This window comes from Balaenoptera acutorostrata, chromosome 18 (assembly GCF_949987535.1).
Source record: "Balaenoptera acutorostrata chromosome 18, mBalAcu1.1, whole genome shotgun sequence".
NCBI lineage: Eukaryota > Metazoa > Chordata > Mammalia > Artiodactyla > Balaenopteridae > Balaenoptera > Balaenoptera acutorostrata.
In genome coordinates this window covers 2,371,470-2,389,766 of record NC_080081.1, presented here as the reverse complement: position 1 = coordinate 2,389,766, position 18,297 = coordinate 2,371,470, and the positions used below count along the sequence as shown (strand labels likewise).

Here is an 18,297-nt window from a genome sequence, read left to right as displayed (position 1 = left end):
CGCACCACAACGAAGAGTAGCCCCCGCTCACCGCAACTAGAGAAAGCCTGTGCACAGCAACAAAGACCCAACATAGCCAAAAATAAATTAATTAATTAATTTTTATTTTTTTTTAAAGTCACTTCTAGACCCTTTTATTTTGTTCACAACCAAAGAGCCACCAGTTCTGACACTTCCCTGCCCATCAGGAGTGGCCAGGGGCTGCGCATCACCTTCTGTTTCTTAGCTCAGCTCCTTCTGAGGTTGTTGCACAGAGCCCTCTTAGCCACAATGGCCTTCTCCCACCATAAACTTGTTCTCCCGGGAGGTGTATGCTTAAGTTTTCAACAGCTTCCCCATATCTGAAAGCTTATTCTCTCAAACATCCAGAGAAACCCTTTCTTCAGGAAATGCGTAACGATTCCGTCCTTTTACCATAAAACACCGCCACCAGCATTCAGAAACGATCAGATCTTTCTAACGTAATCCTTCTTCAACAACGCATCTGTTCATGGGAGCGGGAGGGAACGCAGGTCAGAGATCTGTCTGATTGTCCCCGGGAGTGTGCTGATAGCTCCGAGTTTCAGCCTGCAGCCCCAGGGCCGTCCTTACATACCTTTTGACCAGAGTTGCTAAAAAGTAACAGAACTGCCTTGTTTGAGTTTCACCTTCTCTCTCTGGCCCCAGTCACCTTCCCTCTCTGGCCCCAGTCACCTTCCAGCAGAAGGGGGATTAATGAGCCGTGAAGTGGTCCCAAACTGAGCAACATCGGGTTAAAGCAGAGGCACGGGGTTTGTAGAGAATCACTGGAGGATTGCGGTTGGCTCAGTTTTGTCTAGATTTCCATGAACCCAAGCCTACATCTGTTTGTTTTGTTTTTGTAGTCAGTTTGTCCATCTCCTTTGGGCTTGATTATAGCTGCGTGAAGATCCGTAAAAAGATATATTCGGGGTCCACAGCCATACCCATGACTCAAGGGAGGTTCAGCTGGGTGGTGACAACAGCCTCTGGAATGTTCTGGAAAGCTGGGTATGAATCCCCTCCTCGGCAGGCCGTCTGAGGGACCTCCACCACCTGGTATCTCTGTTCCCCCACTTATAAAATAGACCTAAGAACAGACCTACCTCACAGAGGTGTTGCAGGGATTACGTCATTTTACTGTTGCAAAGTGCTCCAAACAGTAAATGCTCTGGTCTGGAAATGTTAGTTGCTCTTACAACCTCATCCCACACAGGGGTCAAATCCAATAACTTGATCGCTATTTCTTGGACCTCTGCACTGGGTTTGGGTTTAAAAGGCCCTCAAATATCTATCTATCTATGTCTATATCTGTATCTGTATTTAGAACACATTCCTTTGAGCAAGTCAAAAGGGAAGGGAATTATCAAATAATTAATTACTGAGTTCACTCAACTACCCTGCGAAGAGAAAAATGAGCTTTGATAAGCTCTTTAGACAACATTGGAATTCCGCAGTCAAAATTTTCGTCAGAATTTTCCCCATGGGAGGCTAGCTCCCCATGACAAATGCGGAGCCTGCCCTCTGATCCACCGAGGGGGGTCATTCTAACCCCAAACGATTGCAAAATCCTGGACTTTGCAAAGCTGTCTGAGCCGAGGGTGGGGTGGGCCCTTGTCCCGAAGAGCGCGACTGACTGCCACCTAGTGTTGGCCACCAGAACTGCAAGGTGTTCCTCAGACCGGGAGAATCAAAGGAATAAGAAGGCGTCTTTTGTTGATATAAAGTTAAAATTTGATTTTAAAACCGAGACCTTCGGCAAGCGTGGAAAATCTTCCTTTTATAGCTTTGCACAGACCCACTTTGGCAAACTCACTCCTTTTCTCCGTAACCTTTAACCCTCCTGAGTCACGGTAGGTGCGCTAAACAGCTTATCCCAGACAATCGTGCTCAGAACAGCGTGGTTCAAATATTACCAGGACTGAGCCTCCTGGAGATGGAAGCCCTGCATTCCAAAACCCTTGCCTCATTTCCTATCTTGATTTCGGCAGACGATGGATGTCTTATTTATCTTCCTGATCCTGAGTGCAGCTCTGATAGGGCCGATAACATAGAGGCCTGGAAAGCCATCTGTCTGACAACACAGATAAAACCAGACCATCCACTAGAACCGACACTCAGAAACCCCACAGGTCTGGCTCAAAGAGTCGACAAGACCTTGGGGGGGTGGGGAGGGCGTATTTTGACATATTCAGATGACTTAAGGAATTGAAGGGAGAGAACAAGAGGGCCACAGTTTTACCCACTGAAGCTCTGCCTTGGAAGTGCTTCAGAAATCATGAGCTCATAATGGTCTTAAAAATGGTCTAAGAACAGAAGACTCTGGCCTTCTGCTTCCACGTGGGAGGAACCTGCATTTTGTCATGGGGCGGAGCTGGATGACCGAAGAGCCATAATTCATTCATGTAACGGTCCTGAGCACGTTCTGGGCGTCAGATGCTGTAGCAGAGGCTGGGACAGGGACTTGGATGAGGCCTGGTCGCCATGGGCCACACACTGAGTACTGTGTTTGGAGCAAGCTTTTCAAGCCCCTGGTCTAGGTTCAGGGTCAGGAAAACGTCCCCAGAGACTTGAGCCACAGCCTCTAGAGCCCCCAAGAACCCAGGCCAGGACGGCAGGCATGTGCAAAGGCCCTGAGGTGCAGGGGGCCTGACCCAGTGCCAGGAGCTCAGTCTGCCTGGGGCGGAGACACAGCAAGCCCGGCTGCCGCGATGCGGGCTGGACAGGCGGGACACCTGCAGACGAGATGGATCCCTGAAACCTGACGACAGATCTGATGTGGACGGTGAGGGCGAGGGAGAAGAGGAACCGCAAATGGTTGCAGAACCTGCAGTTGCTGGGAGAGACCCCTCACAGGTGGGCCGCCTGCACCTGCAGGAAGAGACCACTCAGGTGGGCTTCAGATGGTTCTCTCCTTGGAGAGAAAAAAAAAATGCTACAAGGGATTCACGTAGACTCACGCGGTTTTAAAATCACCGGAATAATGTCACTGAGCTTTAGGAAGGAAAAGTATTGTAAATGCTGAAAATACAGGAAAATGCCATCCTAAAGCATTTGGCTGGGCTACGGTGCCTGTCCACATGGGGAGACTCATGCAGTGCTCTGCTTAGGGGCCAGGGAGGGACCCCTGGATTTTACAGCTGGAGGGGGTGTTGGTGGCATCTCCGCACATTTCCCACACTCGAGAGTAAACCCTCAGAGGGTCAGCAGTGGTGAGCCGCCCTGACCATCGCAGGGCGCACCCAGCGTTCAGGCGGAGGGGATGCTGGGAGGGGTTCCCGGCAGGAGGATGGACAGAGTGACAAGGGGTCTGCACCTCCCCAGCTGTTCCCTTATCTGTCCCATGTGAGAAGCCTGACTGTGCGTCGGAATCGCTTGGGGAGCTGGTTAAAAACAGAGATTCCCAGGCTCCACCCCTTCCCACTCCCAAGCTGTTAGACCAGAAATTCTTAAGGCGCCAGACTCTCCCCAGCTGATGCTCTGGCGGCCAGCCAGGGCCAGTCCTGGGACAGGAGCCATTCCTGAGTGATCTTCTCAAGCTTTGAGGAGCGCTCGGTTACCTGGGATCTTATTAAGATGCAGATGGGATTCAGTGGACGATCCCAGGAGCTCCCGGGCATGCCCATGGTCCAGAGGCTTCCTGAAGTCCCTTCCAAACCTGATATTTTATGAAGCCTCTGGGAAAGTACTAGGCTATCATTGGTGAAAAGCAGAGATGTAAATTTGAAAAGTGGCGTAATGTTGGTCTAATTTAAAATGACTGTTGTTCCCTATAAGAATCTTGCTCAAGAAGGGCTGGTGTTTCTGTACCAGAAAGACAGGCATGCGTACTGTACAACAATGTATGAGAAGAGACTATTCTTTTACAAAAATAAAATGAAGTCCATACAATAGGTAAAAACTTTGGGGCTGATTTTCTCTTTAGTTTCTGTACAGTAGAAATTTGTTAACTATCTTGTTTCCTGCCTCAGTGTGGTTCAAGGCAACGTGCTTGCCCCACAGAGATCATTCCTTCTCGTCCCTGCCTTTGAGGCCCTTTGCTCTGAGATCACGTTTCAGGCCTGATAATCATGTTCCTACTGGTCCCCGCCCCCCGCCCCAGGCCCTCCAGCCCTCGGAACTCAACATTTGTAAAGAAGTTGACTGTGGGTGGTTTGTCTTCATGGAGAAGAGCAAAGGCACCAAAGTTGTGGTCACGATCCCGGTTGACTCTGAGCAAACCGTGTGACGGGCTCACAGGGGGCTGGACCGCCAGTTGTCATTGCAGAGGGGGGGGGGGTCCCAGAAGCGGTAGGGATGGTGCTGCAAGTGGAAACTCTGAACCCTGCCCTGGACCCAGCGTCAGCAGTAACGTGGAAGGAGCGAGATTAAAACCATAACGTGTCAGCTCTGCAGAGCTCTCAGGTCAGCTGAGGGAACGCGCTGACGATACCAAGTGCCAACGAGGACCTGGAACTCTGGTGCGTTGCTGGTGGGAGCACAAAATGGAGTAGCCAGTCTGGAAAACAGTTCTGCAGCTTTGTTTTTTATTTATTTATTTATTTTAATTGTGCAGGCGTCCTCTTGTGACTGGGTCCCCCTGGAGTTTTTTTTTTTTTTGGCTGTGTTGGGTCTTCGTTGCTGCACACGGGCTTTCTCTAGTTGCGGCGAGCGGGGGCTACTCTTCGTTGTGGTGTGCGGGTTTCTTATTGCGTTGGTTTCTCTTGTTGCGGAGCACGGGCTCTAGGCGTGCAGGCTTCAGTAGTTGCGGCGCTCAGGCTTCAGTAGTTGTGGCTCGTGGGCTCTAGAGCGCAGGCTCAGTAGTTGCGGCGCACAGGCTCAGTTGCTCCGCGGCATGCGGCATCTTCCTGGACCAGGGCTCCAACCCGTGTCCCCTGCATTGGCAGGCGGATTCTCAACCACTGCGCCACCAGGGAAGCCCCCTGCAGCTTTATTAAAGTTAAATGTACTCTAACCATAAGGCCCAGTGCTCTCATTCTTGGGTATTTACAAAAGCATGTCCACACATACAAGAAAGCCACACGTGAATGATTTTAGCAGCCCGATTCACATGGACCAAACACTGGAAACGATTCAGATGTCTTTCAGGGAGTGAATGCATAAACATCGTGGTGATGGGATACAACAGAGCACTCCTCCACGATAAAAGGGATCACCCTGTTGATACACACAGCAGGGCGGTGGATCTCAAACACTGAGTGAGAGAAGCCGACGCCAGAGTTGTGACACCGAGTGACTCCATGTGTGTGACCGTCTGGAAGAGGCATGACCATGAGACTAGAGGAAGACCAGTGATGGACAGAGGTTGGGGAGGGGGCTTGACCACAAGGGGGGGCAGGCAGCCCAGCGACTTGAGCTGATGCTACTCGGAGCATCTGTGTGTCCAGACTCGCAGAACTACACACCAGAAAAGTGGATTTCATTGTATGTAAATTTTTAAATAAGTTTTGAAATCTGGAAGAGGAAATGAAAAAACTAAATAACTTTCATGAACGTACAATAACAGAAAAGTAGATTAAAGCCGAGGAAGGAGGAGGAGAAGTAGTCACACCTTTTCTCAGGATGGAGAAGGTGGAGCTCGAGTTAGAACTTGACCTTTTCAGGAACATTTCAAATGCAGACGACCAGGAAAAAGAGCCCTGTGCCCAGCCAAGTCGGAACCCTCCCTGGCTCTTAATCTTTTTTCCTTTGTTGGCCAATTTTTTTTTTTCATAACAGACCAACTTAATATAATGCCGGCCTTGAGAATATTTTTCTTTCGTGTGACTGTGTTTAGTCTAAATGGAAAGGAGATAGAACTGTTGGTTCCGCTCCTGGTCTGTGCCACGGATGCTAAGAGGTCCCTCTCAAAGGCCGCCCGCCCTGTGGATCATCTCGGCAGGGAGGCCGATGTTTGGAAGGCCAGGCACGGTGTTTCTGCTCACTCTTCCCTCCGGAGGCTGTGTTTCCCGAGCTGCTGGCTGTCCCTGGACGCAGGGCGGTGACAGAGACAGGGTGTCACAATATAGTCTCCACTGCGCACGTGAAATGACCTAAGAATACAACCTAAGAGAACTAGTGAGAGGTTGGCATGTGCAACTCACCCATGAAAATTAATAGTCTACAGTTGAGCCCATAAATATTGGCCGCAAACTGTTTTCATTACCGATCGTCTTTTTTTTAAATTAATTTTTATGGGAGTAGAGTTGATTTACAATGCTGTGTTAGTTTCAGGTGTACAGCAAAGTGATTCAGTTATACATATAGGTATATCCACTCTTTTTTAGAGTCTTTTCCCATCTAGGTCATTACAAAGTACTGAGTAGAGTTCCCTGTGCTCTACAGCGGGTCCTTATTATCTATTTTATGTATAGTAGTGTGTATATGTCGATCCCAATCTCCCAGTTTTTCCCACCCACCCACCCTTTCCCCTTGGTAACCATCAGTTTGTTTTCTACATCTGTAACTCTATTTCTGTTTTGTAGATAAGTTCATCTGTACCCTTTTTTTAGATTCCACACACAAGCGATATCATATGATGTTGTCTCTGTCTGACTTACTTCACTCAGTATGACAGTCTCTAGGTCCATCCACGTTGCTGCAAATGGCGTTATTTCGTTCTTTTTTATGGCCGAGTCGGATTCTTATAATCTCAGTGACTCCAGAGCTGTCTCCTGTTGTAGCTGTCACTTTCTAGTCATGTAAGCACAGCCTGAGGCCGCCCTGGGTGAGAACTCATGATGACGTCAAGGCTACTTGACGACACTCTGGTTGTTGATACTGTTTCCATGCTGTCAGCTGCTCAGTTAGAAAGAGCGTTTCATTGTTTCACACGTATGGGAGCTTGACAACCAGAGCCCCAGAATCGGCTTCTTCCAGCCCTTTCCTTGGCCGCCATTTCTGCTCCCTGCGGCCCTCAGCTCATCCACACCACCCACCTCCGCCCTTCTTGGAGAACAAGAGGCTTAGGAAATCCAGTCTGTCTGTTAGGCAAGGGTTCATCTTTAGGCAAATGAATTGTACTTATTGCCACAAAGCACAGAGGCAATGGAAGGTCTTTCCAGAAAACCAGCTTTTCCGAACCGTGCCAAGGCAGATCACATCCAGACTTTAAAAAGCTCAGCCTCGTGTTGGGCTGAAGCCATTGTGTTCGACTGCCCATGTGCTGCCTATTTTTAGAATAAGGAACAGTTTTCAGACTTACTGGTCCTATGGATGGAGAACAAGAGAGAATCTATCTTTCCTTTGCTTTAAAATGTGAATCTTTCCAAGTCAAATCATTTCAGATAAACTACTCAATAGCATCTTATTACAGGTGACACCCTCTGTATTTGTTTTTTATGAAAGCCACATGTAATGGAAGCCTTGACATCCTAGGTGTATCTTTTGCTGCTGAATCTGGTTTGGTCCTGACCCACTTCCACCCCTGCCGTCCTGTGGGCTGTGGGCAGGACAGTCTTAATTCCTGCCAGGATCACGCTCGTATAGACCAGCTTCCACACAAGGAAAGCTCCGTCTTGGTTTCTTCAGATTTTTTCATTTCACAGGCAGACATTTTTAAAAAGCACCTTGCTAGATGTTTTTAACACGTCATTTTTTTTTTTTTTTAATACGTCATTTTACAAGCATCCTCTCTTCTTCCACTTCTAAATAATATCTATTTTATAAATTCACTTGTAAGAATGTACTAGAAGGAAGGACTTTGTCCTATGCAATCTGCCTGTGAACTTCAGAGATGGTCTTCTTAATCTTGGCCTTCACCAGACCCCTTTTTTGTTGTTTGTTTGTTCTTAGGTCAAGTTTATTGAGGTATAATTTACATACAATTCCGTGAATATTGGCAAATATGTCCAGCCGTGTAACGACCACCAACGTCATGATATAAAACAGGTCCACGACCCCAGAGCTTCCTTGTGCCCTTTGTAGTCTGTCCTCTCCCTCCGCCCCAGGGCTGGCACTCAGTTCTCTGCTTTCTGTCTCTAGAGTGTCACCTAAATGGGATAATAGCACAGTATCGCATGAACAGGACGAACAGAACACAGCCTTTGTGTCTGGATCCTCCGCTGAGTGCAGTGCCTTTGAGATTCACCCTCACCGTCGTGCACAGTGGATGGCTTCTTCTTTTTTTGTTGCTAAGTAGTATTCCATTTCATGAATGGGCCATGGTTTGTTTATCCACTGATGGAGACTCAGGTTGTTTCCATTTTTCAGCTGAAATAAGTTGAACCACTGGGAACCATTGCCTAAAGGTCTTCTAGTAAGTGTGTGTTTGGCTTTAGCCGCTCGGGTCTGTGTCCCCAGCAGTGATGAGACTTCGGCTTCTCCGCATCCTTTGCAGCACTTGGCGTTGCCAGTTTTCTCTGTGTGGGTGTGTCAGCCATTCCAGCAGCCGCAGCTACACCTTCTTCTGGATTTAATTTGCCTTTCCCTGATGACCAATGGTGTTTGACCCCTTTCACATGCCTGTTTTCCATCTGTACCTCTTCTGTGTTGAAGGGTCTGTTCAGATCTTTTACCCATTTTTTCAATCAGGTTGTTCTTTTCCTTATTATTGATTTGTGGGCACTCTTTCTATATTCTGTGTATGTGTCTTGTGACTATTTCCCTCTCAGCGTGTGGCCTGCTTTCTATTTTAAATGGTATCTTTTGAGGATCAAATGTTTTAATCTTACCAACTTTTTGTCTCTTATGGCTTGTGATTTTCATGTCTTATCAAAGCAACCTTTGCCTAATCCAGTCACAAAAATTCTTCCCTATGCTTTCTTCTACAAGTATTACAGTCTTAGCCCTTACATTTAGGTCTGCATTCCATTTTGACTGATAAATGTTTGTCTGTGGAGCCAGGTGAGGGTCAAGGATTGTTTCTTTACATATGGATGTTATTTCCCTTCTATCAACACTCGCCCTACAATCTGTGTCAAATAATTTTGGAGAGCAGGACAGCAGGAATCCCAGGAGGCCATGTAATTCTTATTGAGGAATAAGTGAAATCTTTTATTTGGAAGAGCACCGAGGGCAGGACTGATGCTTTGTTATATATTAATAAGAAGCTAAGGGAAAAGGTGGCAGACTTAACATCAGCTCTGTCTGTTTTGCCTGGAGTAGGTAGTTGGCCATATTTACTGATAGTTATTATATATGTAATATATACAGTTCAATACTAACCTTCACATTATCATTAGCTTGGAAGAGGGCGTGACTTCACTCTGCCAGGTGATCAGAAATTGCTCACCAATGCTAATGATCATCCCTAAGAAAGGTGACTGATTCTAAAATTTAGACGAACAAATTATTTTCCTGAATCCTAAAAAAAAGGTCCTTTCAGCCTTTTGGGCCATTTGGTGTGTTCTCACATGTGTGTGAACAGCTCATGGAATGAGCTGGGACTTGGTCTGGAATCCCCTGAAGGTCACAGAGAACCACAGCATTGGAAGGAAGGGCTGGGAAGGCTGAGGAGGGGAGGGGCCGCCAGGGGATGGAGAGGATGTGGGTGTCTGGAGGAGCGCCCGGAGCCCATAAAAGGCGAGACAGGAAGAGTACACTTAGGAAGGAGAAGGGATTTCCTACTATTCAGATGTTGGCCAGGAAGGCATGAAAAGCTTATTCTTATTCTACCAGGAAAGTACTGTACCGTAGATTAAAAATCCTGATGTGCAGTGAAGCAGGATTGATCCTTGGAAACGTTTCTCTTTATCGTTCCCCTTTTTACTCCCTTTCCCAGTGGGGGTGTTAAGGCTGGTAAGCTGGCTGGCAGCGGGCACCTCCTTGGGGTTGTCTGCATGTGAGGTGTGATTTCTCGGGGCCTTGATTGGTCATATCCATCTTGTACCTTTATTTTAGAGGCTGAAGCTGCAGAGGTCTTCAGCATGTGCACAGATCTATTTTGCCCCTTTTCTCAGAAGTGAAAATTCCAAGTTCATGAAAGCTTAGTAAGTGTCTCGGGACTTGAAGTGCATTCCCTCCACAGTAGCGGTATTTAAGCAATGTGCGCTCAAGCCTGCACTCATACCCTCAGCCCGTCCAGACTCCGGCTTCCAAAACTAACCCTGGACGTCCCACGCGTCCCCCAGGGGTGATGTCCGAAAGGGAGAGGCCGTGTGCACCCCTCCATCCAAACAGTGGCCAAAGTTGGTTCCTTCTTGCAATTGCACTGAAGCATGACACCAAAAAAACTTTGTTAGAAATAGTCTTCAACAAACATAACTATTAGATTTTCCTCTGCCCAGCTCAGGAAGCCCGACCTCTCTTCTGAGATGCAACCTCATGCTTAAGAGAGTTTTCTTATGAAGACATACCTGCCTCCTTCCATGAAAACTTCAGGAGGGGAAGGAGGGTGGGTGGGGTCGTGCAGGGATTCTCAGACTTCACTGTGCAAAGAACCCGCCTGGGATCATGGTCAGTGCCGCCCCGGGAGGGCTGGGTGGGCCTGAGGATCTGCATCTCCCGCAAGTTCCCAGGTGGCGCTGATGCAGCTCATGGACCTCGACTCGAGCAGCAAGGGGGGCGTGGAAGATGGACTCCACCCGGGCCCAGACCTAAATGCATCAGTCATCCCTAACCCTAACCCTCCAGACCCCGGTTGTCTCCCCTCTCAAGCGGGGGCAATGCCTACTTCATGCACTTGTCCTGGGGGTAAAAATGAGAGAAACCATTTTTTGAACCCTTTCGTAGTGCTTCATTCCAGAAGATACAGGAGTACAGGATCCTCTCATTATCCCGTTTCCTAGGAAGTGATACATCTATACGAATCAAGTTCTCTGTGGGCGGGGGGCAGAGCACATGGGCTTACAGCTCCTTTCCAAATGTCTGCTGGCTTTTGAGAAGTATTTTGTGGAAATACTTTTGTCAAGTATATTGCAGGAATTTTAGGAGCTTTAGAAATTTATGCAAAGACAGTTAAGCTACAGTCCTACTCTTTCTGGGGTAATTTTTATTTTTAACATCACTTATTACAAAAAGAGAGGAAGAGATGGAAATAACTTTTCCGATCGGGACTTTTCGTCTGAGGCTGGAAGTCGATAAGGATGATGATTAGTACAGAGGAAAATCCTTTTTGTTACTAATCATTCCAGCTGCTCTTTGCAAACACCCTAGATGCCCTGGTGGGCAGGATATCCTAGGGGAAATCTCGTCCCTGATGACCAAAGCATGCATACCAAGGTCCTCAGACCTTGACATAAAGGTCCTTTTAGTCCCAGCAACGCAGGATTTGCACTGAGACAAGACTGAGGGACCAGTCCTGGAGGACGAGGGAATAATTCAGATTCCCTCCAGGCTCTTCCTGGCTTCTCCCTAGAGCCGAAGCTGGAGGGGATTTTGTGAAATGTTTCATCTGTCAGAAGCTCAAGATGAGCTCTTCAGAATGACACCATTTTCACACCCTCTAGGCTATATATATTTTTAATGGAAAATAACAAGTGTTGGTGGGAAGGTAGGGAAATTTAGGACCCTCACGCATTGCAGGTGGGAATGTACAATGGGGCAACCGCTGTAGAAAACAGTGTGGCACTCTCTCCCTCAGACAGTTAAACAAAGTTACCGTGTGATCCAGCCATACCACTCCGAAGTATAGACCCAAAAGAGCTGAAAGCAGGGACTGAAGCAGATAGTGGTGCGTGCACGTTCACAGCAGCGCCGTCCGCAACAAACGAACTGGTTTATCCATACGGTGGAATCTTATTCAGCCATAAACGTGGATAAAGTACCGACACGTGCTACGACATGGATGAACCTCAAAAACATTATGTTAAGAAGACAGACACAGAAGGTCATATATCATACATATGATTCCATTCATATGAAATATCCAGAATGGGTAAATCCCATAGAAACCGAAAGCAGATGGGTGGTTACCAGAGGCTGGTGGTTAGGGGGATGAGAATGATGGTAGTGGGTATGGGATTTCCTTTGGGGTGACGAAAGTATTTTGGAGCTAGATAGAGGTGATGGATAGAGGACATTGTGAATATACCTGAAGCCACTTTAAAATGGGTAGTTTTGTGGTATGGGAATTTCACCTCCATAAAAAGAAAAAAGTGAGAGCATGTTCCAGAAAAGGAAAGGCTAGAGTTTTATTCCCAAAGTCAGACTTCCCATCCAAGAAACAAAAGTTAAAAAGAAGTTTACTGACAATGGCAGGAAAATCAGACCATGATGTCATTAGTCACTCTCCCCATCAAAGGGAATCAGGAAAGGTTAATGAACTCGAGACAAGGTGAGGCTTTTCCTCATTAAGACGCACGTATCCCATTTGGGTTAATGGGAGACGGTCCCTCTTAGTTGGCGCTAGACAGTCATCCCCTGGAAGAGATGTAGATTATGGGCAATAAAAATGACAGTACTAATGAGGAACATTTTATCCCCCAAAGGCTGCTCCCTGTAAACACTAACAAACTAGGGGCCTCCAATAGTTAGGGGAATTCTGAGGCTTAGAGGCATGGTCTGCAGTCACAAACAAAACAGAAATGAGCACAGCTGAGGAAGAGCCATAAAAATCTGAATCAAAGCATGTTTATCCCCAAACTTCCAACAAATGTAGCATACCAAGACCTTCGAAAAGGATAAGCCTGGGATGTCATGTGTCCAAGGTCAGGGCTACCCGTCTTGTACCACAATCCTCCTAACCACTTTTTTCACGTTCTCCAAAGATTCAAATACTCTGGCTTTGCCGTGACACACGATGCGTGTGGTCAGGCTACCCCAGGGGAGTATCCGCTGGTTTCTGTACCGACTGGCCTCTCTGGAACTCGTGCGGGGAGAGCAGCGAACCTACCATCCCTAAAACGCTGACCTGGCCCTGAGGGAGCCCCAAACTCCCCTTTGTCTGAGGAGGCAGGGGGCCCAAGCTTTGGGGCAGGTCTCAGCCGTCAAGCGGGATCTTAATCTCCATCTGTATCCTCCACCCCGAAGACACTTCTTTACTGCTCCCTCCATGGCTGGGGTCCAACATCTAAAGGGAGGGGCAGCGTGGGGAAGATAATGACATTCAGAGGCAGGGTCTCTCCCCACGCCCTTCCCTCCGATTCTGTCTGTGACATGAAGGCCGCACCTCACGCTGCATCTGAAGTTACTCCCTTCCTCTCAGTGGTGTGTGACGTTAAGGACAGATTATAAACATTCTGCAAAGACAGACAGACATCTTAGCTGCACAGTTTATATAAGAAAGGTTCTTTACAGGCAATGAAAGACTAGAAATACTGACTCAGAAGCCTCTTAATCTAAAGGCAAGACCAGCATTTGAAGTGTGAGAGCAAATGGGCCTTGGCAGAGAAAGGCTCTGTGTGATGAATAAACAGCAGACTCACTCGTTTAAGGAGGAATCAAGCCAGAGTTAGTTGGTTGGGGATTTTTTTCTAATTTGGGCTAACCTGGGAGGTTCATTAAAATATAACAGTATTGCATAAGCACAGGAGATTTTTATGGTCGTGAAACTATTCTTTATGATACTGTTATGTTGGATACACACCATTATACTGTCATCAAAATCCATAAAATGTACAATACAAAAATTGTACCCTATTACAAATCTTGGACTTTAGTTAATAACATATTGGTTCATCAGTTGTGCTAAATTTACCGCACGAATGCAAGCTGTCAATAATAGAGGAAACTGTGAGGGAATGGGGGGTATTTGGAGGAGCAGAGGGGTATTTCGGCACTCTGTAGTTTCTGCTTAATTTTTCTGTAAACCTAAAACTGCTCTAAAAAATAAAGTCAATTAATTTAACAAAAAATATTAATATATAACTAATGCATAAATTAGTTCCAATGATAAGAGAGCTAGAACCCCCTTTTTAATCTTTTTATTTTGATTGTGGCAAAACATGTATAACATAAAATTTACCATCTTAATCATTTTTGTACAGTTTGATGGCATTAAGCGTGTTCACATTTTGTGCAAACATTATCACCATCATCTCCAGAACTTTTTCATCTTTCAGAACTGAAACTCTGTCCCGATTAAACTCTAACTGCCCTTTCCCCTCCCCCAGCCCCTAGTCGCCCGTATTGTACTTTCTTCTCTATGAACGTGACTCCTCTAGGGACCTCATGTTGGTGGAATCAGACAGGATTTGTCCCTTTGTGGCTCATTTCACTCAGTGTAATGTCCTCAGGGTTCATCCATGTTGTAGCCTGTGTCAGAATTTCCCTCCTTTTTAAAGTGAATAATGGTCCATTGTGTGGATAGACCACATTGTGTTTAACCATCATCCATCAGTGGATACTTTGCTTCCACCTTTTGGCAATTGTGGAAAATGCTGCAGTGAACATGAGTGTAGAAATAATCTGTTCAAGTCTTTGCTGTCGATTCTTTTGAGTATTATCCCAGAAGCGGAATTGCTGGGTCACAGAGTAATTCTCTGTTTAATTTTTTGAGGAACCACCATGCTCTTTTCCACAATGACCTACATTCCCACCAACAGAGCACAAGGGTTCCAATTTCTCCACATCCTGGCCAACATGTAGTTTTGTCTTTTTTTTTTTTTTAAATAATAGCCATCCTAATGGATACGGACGTACATTTTATATATTTCGGAAACCTTTTCTTTTTTTCTCTGTGTGTGCATGCACACACACTCTGTGTGTGTGTGTGTGTGTGTGTGTGTGTGTGAACAGAAGGAGAGATTCTCTAATCACTTAAACATTCGGGGACCACTTTGATAGCTGGATGCCAGTTCCATTTCCATACCTATTGTAATCATTATACTGAGATAGAGAGAAAATCTTAGAAATTTGTTTGGCACTTTCTTTTATACTGAAAGGACTTTTTTTTTTAAAGCCAAGTAAGTTTATTCTTTCATCCCAACCCAATATTAGCATTTCACAATAACATCACTTTAGTAATTCAAGATCATTTTTTTCTCACATTTAATGTTTTTCCCTTTGAACTCTGTGGTTTCTTTCTCAGCCGGGAATCACTTTGTGGTTCTCTTGGTGGAAGGTGGTGGTTCGCATGTAATGTTCTCTGAAGATTATAGCTCTTTAAGAATGATGAGTGTAGCTTCAAAAGCAACATGGTTGAAAATGCTCATGCATGGTTGTGAATTGTGGAAACTGAACGTGTGTTGTTTCTACAGGGCCAGCCAGGGCCAGTGGGCCCGCAGGGATACACCGGGCCCCCCGGGTTACAAGGGTTCCCAGGACTGCAAGGCCGCAAAGGTGACAAGGGTGAAAGGGGGGCTCCCGGGATCACAGGACCGAAGGGAGACGTGGTACGTACAGTAACTGTCAGTATTTCTCTCGCTGTTTGAAGGGTGGAGGCGTCTTGGCCATCATTAAGTCTGTTTGCCTTCTTTACAGGGAGCCAGAGGCGTTTCTGGATTTCCTGGTGCCGACGGAATTCCCGTAAGTTTTTCAGAAGATTAGAATTTTAAAACACTGTACACGTGCAAAACAATACGTTTATGACTTACAGACACATGTCTCACTAGTCCCCCTTTCTTGTTTATAACAAAAAACTTATGGGGCTACACGTGCATATTTTTTTCTCGTGGAATCCAGTCAAATATTGGACAGATTGTTTGCTTTGTAAACGTCCTTCTGGACTTGGCTTCCGAATTGAGGCTACTTTGCTAAAACTGGACACTGCTTTGTAGTAAAAAACGGCAGTGTAGCATAGACGTGCTATAAAGAGCCAGGCTGAACATTTTGTTTGAACTCCAGAACCACCTGAATATAAAGCAGTCCAGCCAAGAGCGGGGCTGTCCTGAAGCTTGTGCAGCTTCTCAAATTCTTGGTAGTTACCGCACATAAATGAGAAGACGAAAGGCATGCTTTGTCCATGAGAAAATCTCAAAATGCAATCAAATGTGTTTTTCTAACCTAGTTTACTTTACTTCTTGTGGCATAAGAAAATAAACAAAGCAGCCTGACTCACAGCCTTCTTCACGGGACCCAGGAGCAGATTTCCCAGGGCCGGCTTCCTGCGGATCCCAGCCTCCGGGATAAATGTGTTTATCGCACGTTTAGACCTGCCCCATCCCTCTACCGCTGAAGTTTAAGAACATCTGCCACTGGAACTTCACACACACGCAGATGTCTGCGCCCTTACCCTACACACATGTTGTCTATCACCATGCTCGTGCACGCGCGCGTGCGTGCGCACACACACGCACACACACGGAGAGAGAATCCTCAACCCCCCCAGGCTACACAAGTGGGACTGCTCCATCGCAGGAGAAAAGGGAGAGGGCATGAGTGGACAGCAGTCACAGGGGATTCATGCTTTTCCTTCAGATCTTTAGCTCCGCCTTCAAGGAGACTTTTGCAGCAGGAGGCGGAGCTAAAGAAAGGAAGCCACACTCGCCGAGACGTGAGACCTACGTGGCTGGTAATCCTCAGTGTCACCTCAGCGAGGGCTCAGACACACATCAGTGACAACACACAGCTGTGAGCAAATAAGGAAATAACTCTCACATGAGTCAGAATCTTGAGAAATTGGCAGAGTTGAAGAATCCGCAGATTTCAAGGGTTAAACAAATAACAGAAGTATTTTCCTACCAACTGCCTCAAACGAAATCGCCCATTTTTAACCTACTTTTTTGGACTCTTTGGATCATTCCTCAGTGTGGTCTTCTGGAAGTAGAAGTCTGAGCTTTAAATGGAGTGACATTATGGGAAAATATTGTAACTAATCTGTATCGTGTTTTCATTCGTTTTTCCACTTCATACTCATTTAATATCAGAAGCAAATATTTTGCAAATTAGGGAGGAAATAGTCATCATATGGAGGGGTGATCATGGTGTACAGATAACGGGTCATTTTCTACAGAATGTCAGGGCTGCTAAAGACAGTCTCCTTAACTGCCGAAGTCTGATAGATGCTCCACAGTAAATTAATGTAAATGCCACTTGCGGTATATAAGCACCTAATGAACGCAGAGTTTGAAGGACCTGACAGTTTTAGCTGTTTAGAAGTTGAATATAGAAAGTGATGTGCAGTAAATCTAAGAATTGTATCGTACAGAAATGGACCTAATTAGATGTTGAACACAAGAGGGACATTTAGCTCAACACAATTGAAATTTTTCTTTGAAGGACAATTTCAAACTAAGACCAGATTGACATGCAATTTCAAATGACTTAGATCGATTCTAAGCGAGTCAGAAAGACCAACAGCAGACAGGTAATTCAGGAGGAGAGTAAGGAACTCAGTGGTACATTTTAATGAAAGCGTCACGGAATCCTAACCGTCATGAGGAGAACACCTGCAGAGCTTGATTTCTGAATTTGAAGGTCAGCTTCTAGAGGCCCCTTAAAAAGAGGCCTTTACGTCGAAGACCAAAATGCTGCTGGCTCTCCAATACCAGAGAGATTGTGTCTCGTGATTTACAGGGACAGTCAGGGTTTCTCTGACCCACCAGAGGGTTGACTGAAAAGCCTGCTGGATCTGTTATCTGACGGCACCAGTGAAAGCAATGGCCCTGAACATCGGAAGCAAAGAAATGTGCAAACAAAAGAAAAACTCTATTTCTCTTATTGTATTTCTTAATATCATTCAGGGTACAGGCACTCTGTGTAGGGCTTGTTCATTTCCTTTGAAACTTTCCAAATTTCTCAAGGTAAACCTAAAAGCCCACTGGCCTCAGAAATCACTCTGGAATATATATTTGGTCTATTATCAAGAAAACCAAACTTTTAAAGAAATTGTACAATAAGAAATCATATATCTAAACATCTATTGTGTAAAGAAACAGCAAAACAGGCGCTGGTCTCGTAGCCATAAACTGTAGAGTATTAACCTGACCCCTGCATGTCTCCAGAACCAGATTCATGCGGTTGAGACGCCCAGAGACCTAGCCTGACCCCGAGTTACACGAAAGACACATGTGATCGCATTGCCTTCCTTCCCCCACCCGGCATCCCAGAATACCTGACTTGCTTTCTATTCATGTTTAAAATCTAAAAAGTCGTGTTCCTGAAGACGACAATAAGTCAATTGACTTACTGAAGAAAGTCAGTAAGGAAATCAGTTCTTCTACCTGCCGCTAAGTCACTGATGAGATCCCTCTGCAGGTGTGACTCTCACCCGTTTAGGACGTGGGTCTGTCCAGCTCCATCTAGAATTCGGTTGGGCACAGCTGACCCTTGCTATCCCCGAGCAGCATCTGCTTCTAGAGTGTTTTCTAGAATTTTTCCACCTACCCTTTTCTGTTCCTGCTAAAACAGCCCTCCCTGTCGCCCAAGGAAGCAAAGCAGCAGAAACCCCAAGATGGTCGACATCTGACCAAACCCCGTGGGAAACAGAACTCTGTTGTGCAGGCCCCTCTGCTGCTTAGAAGGACACCTGTGTGCCCTTGATGACTTAGTTCTTCATTCACT

General features: G+C 46.1%; 1 protein-coding gene across 1 annotated transcript in view; it reads left to right on the top strand.

The window, feature by feature from the left end:
• COL4A2 (collagen type IV alpha 2 chain) overlaps nt 1–18,297 on the top strand; it is a 177,023-nt gene that overhangs the window by 99,808 nt on the left and 58,918 nt on the right. The window contains 2 exon segments of the mRNA XM_057533227.1: nt 15,054–15,188; nt 15,277–15,321. Of these exon segments, the coding sequence (XP_057389210.1) occupies nt 15,054–15,188; nt 15,277–15,321 (180 nt within the window).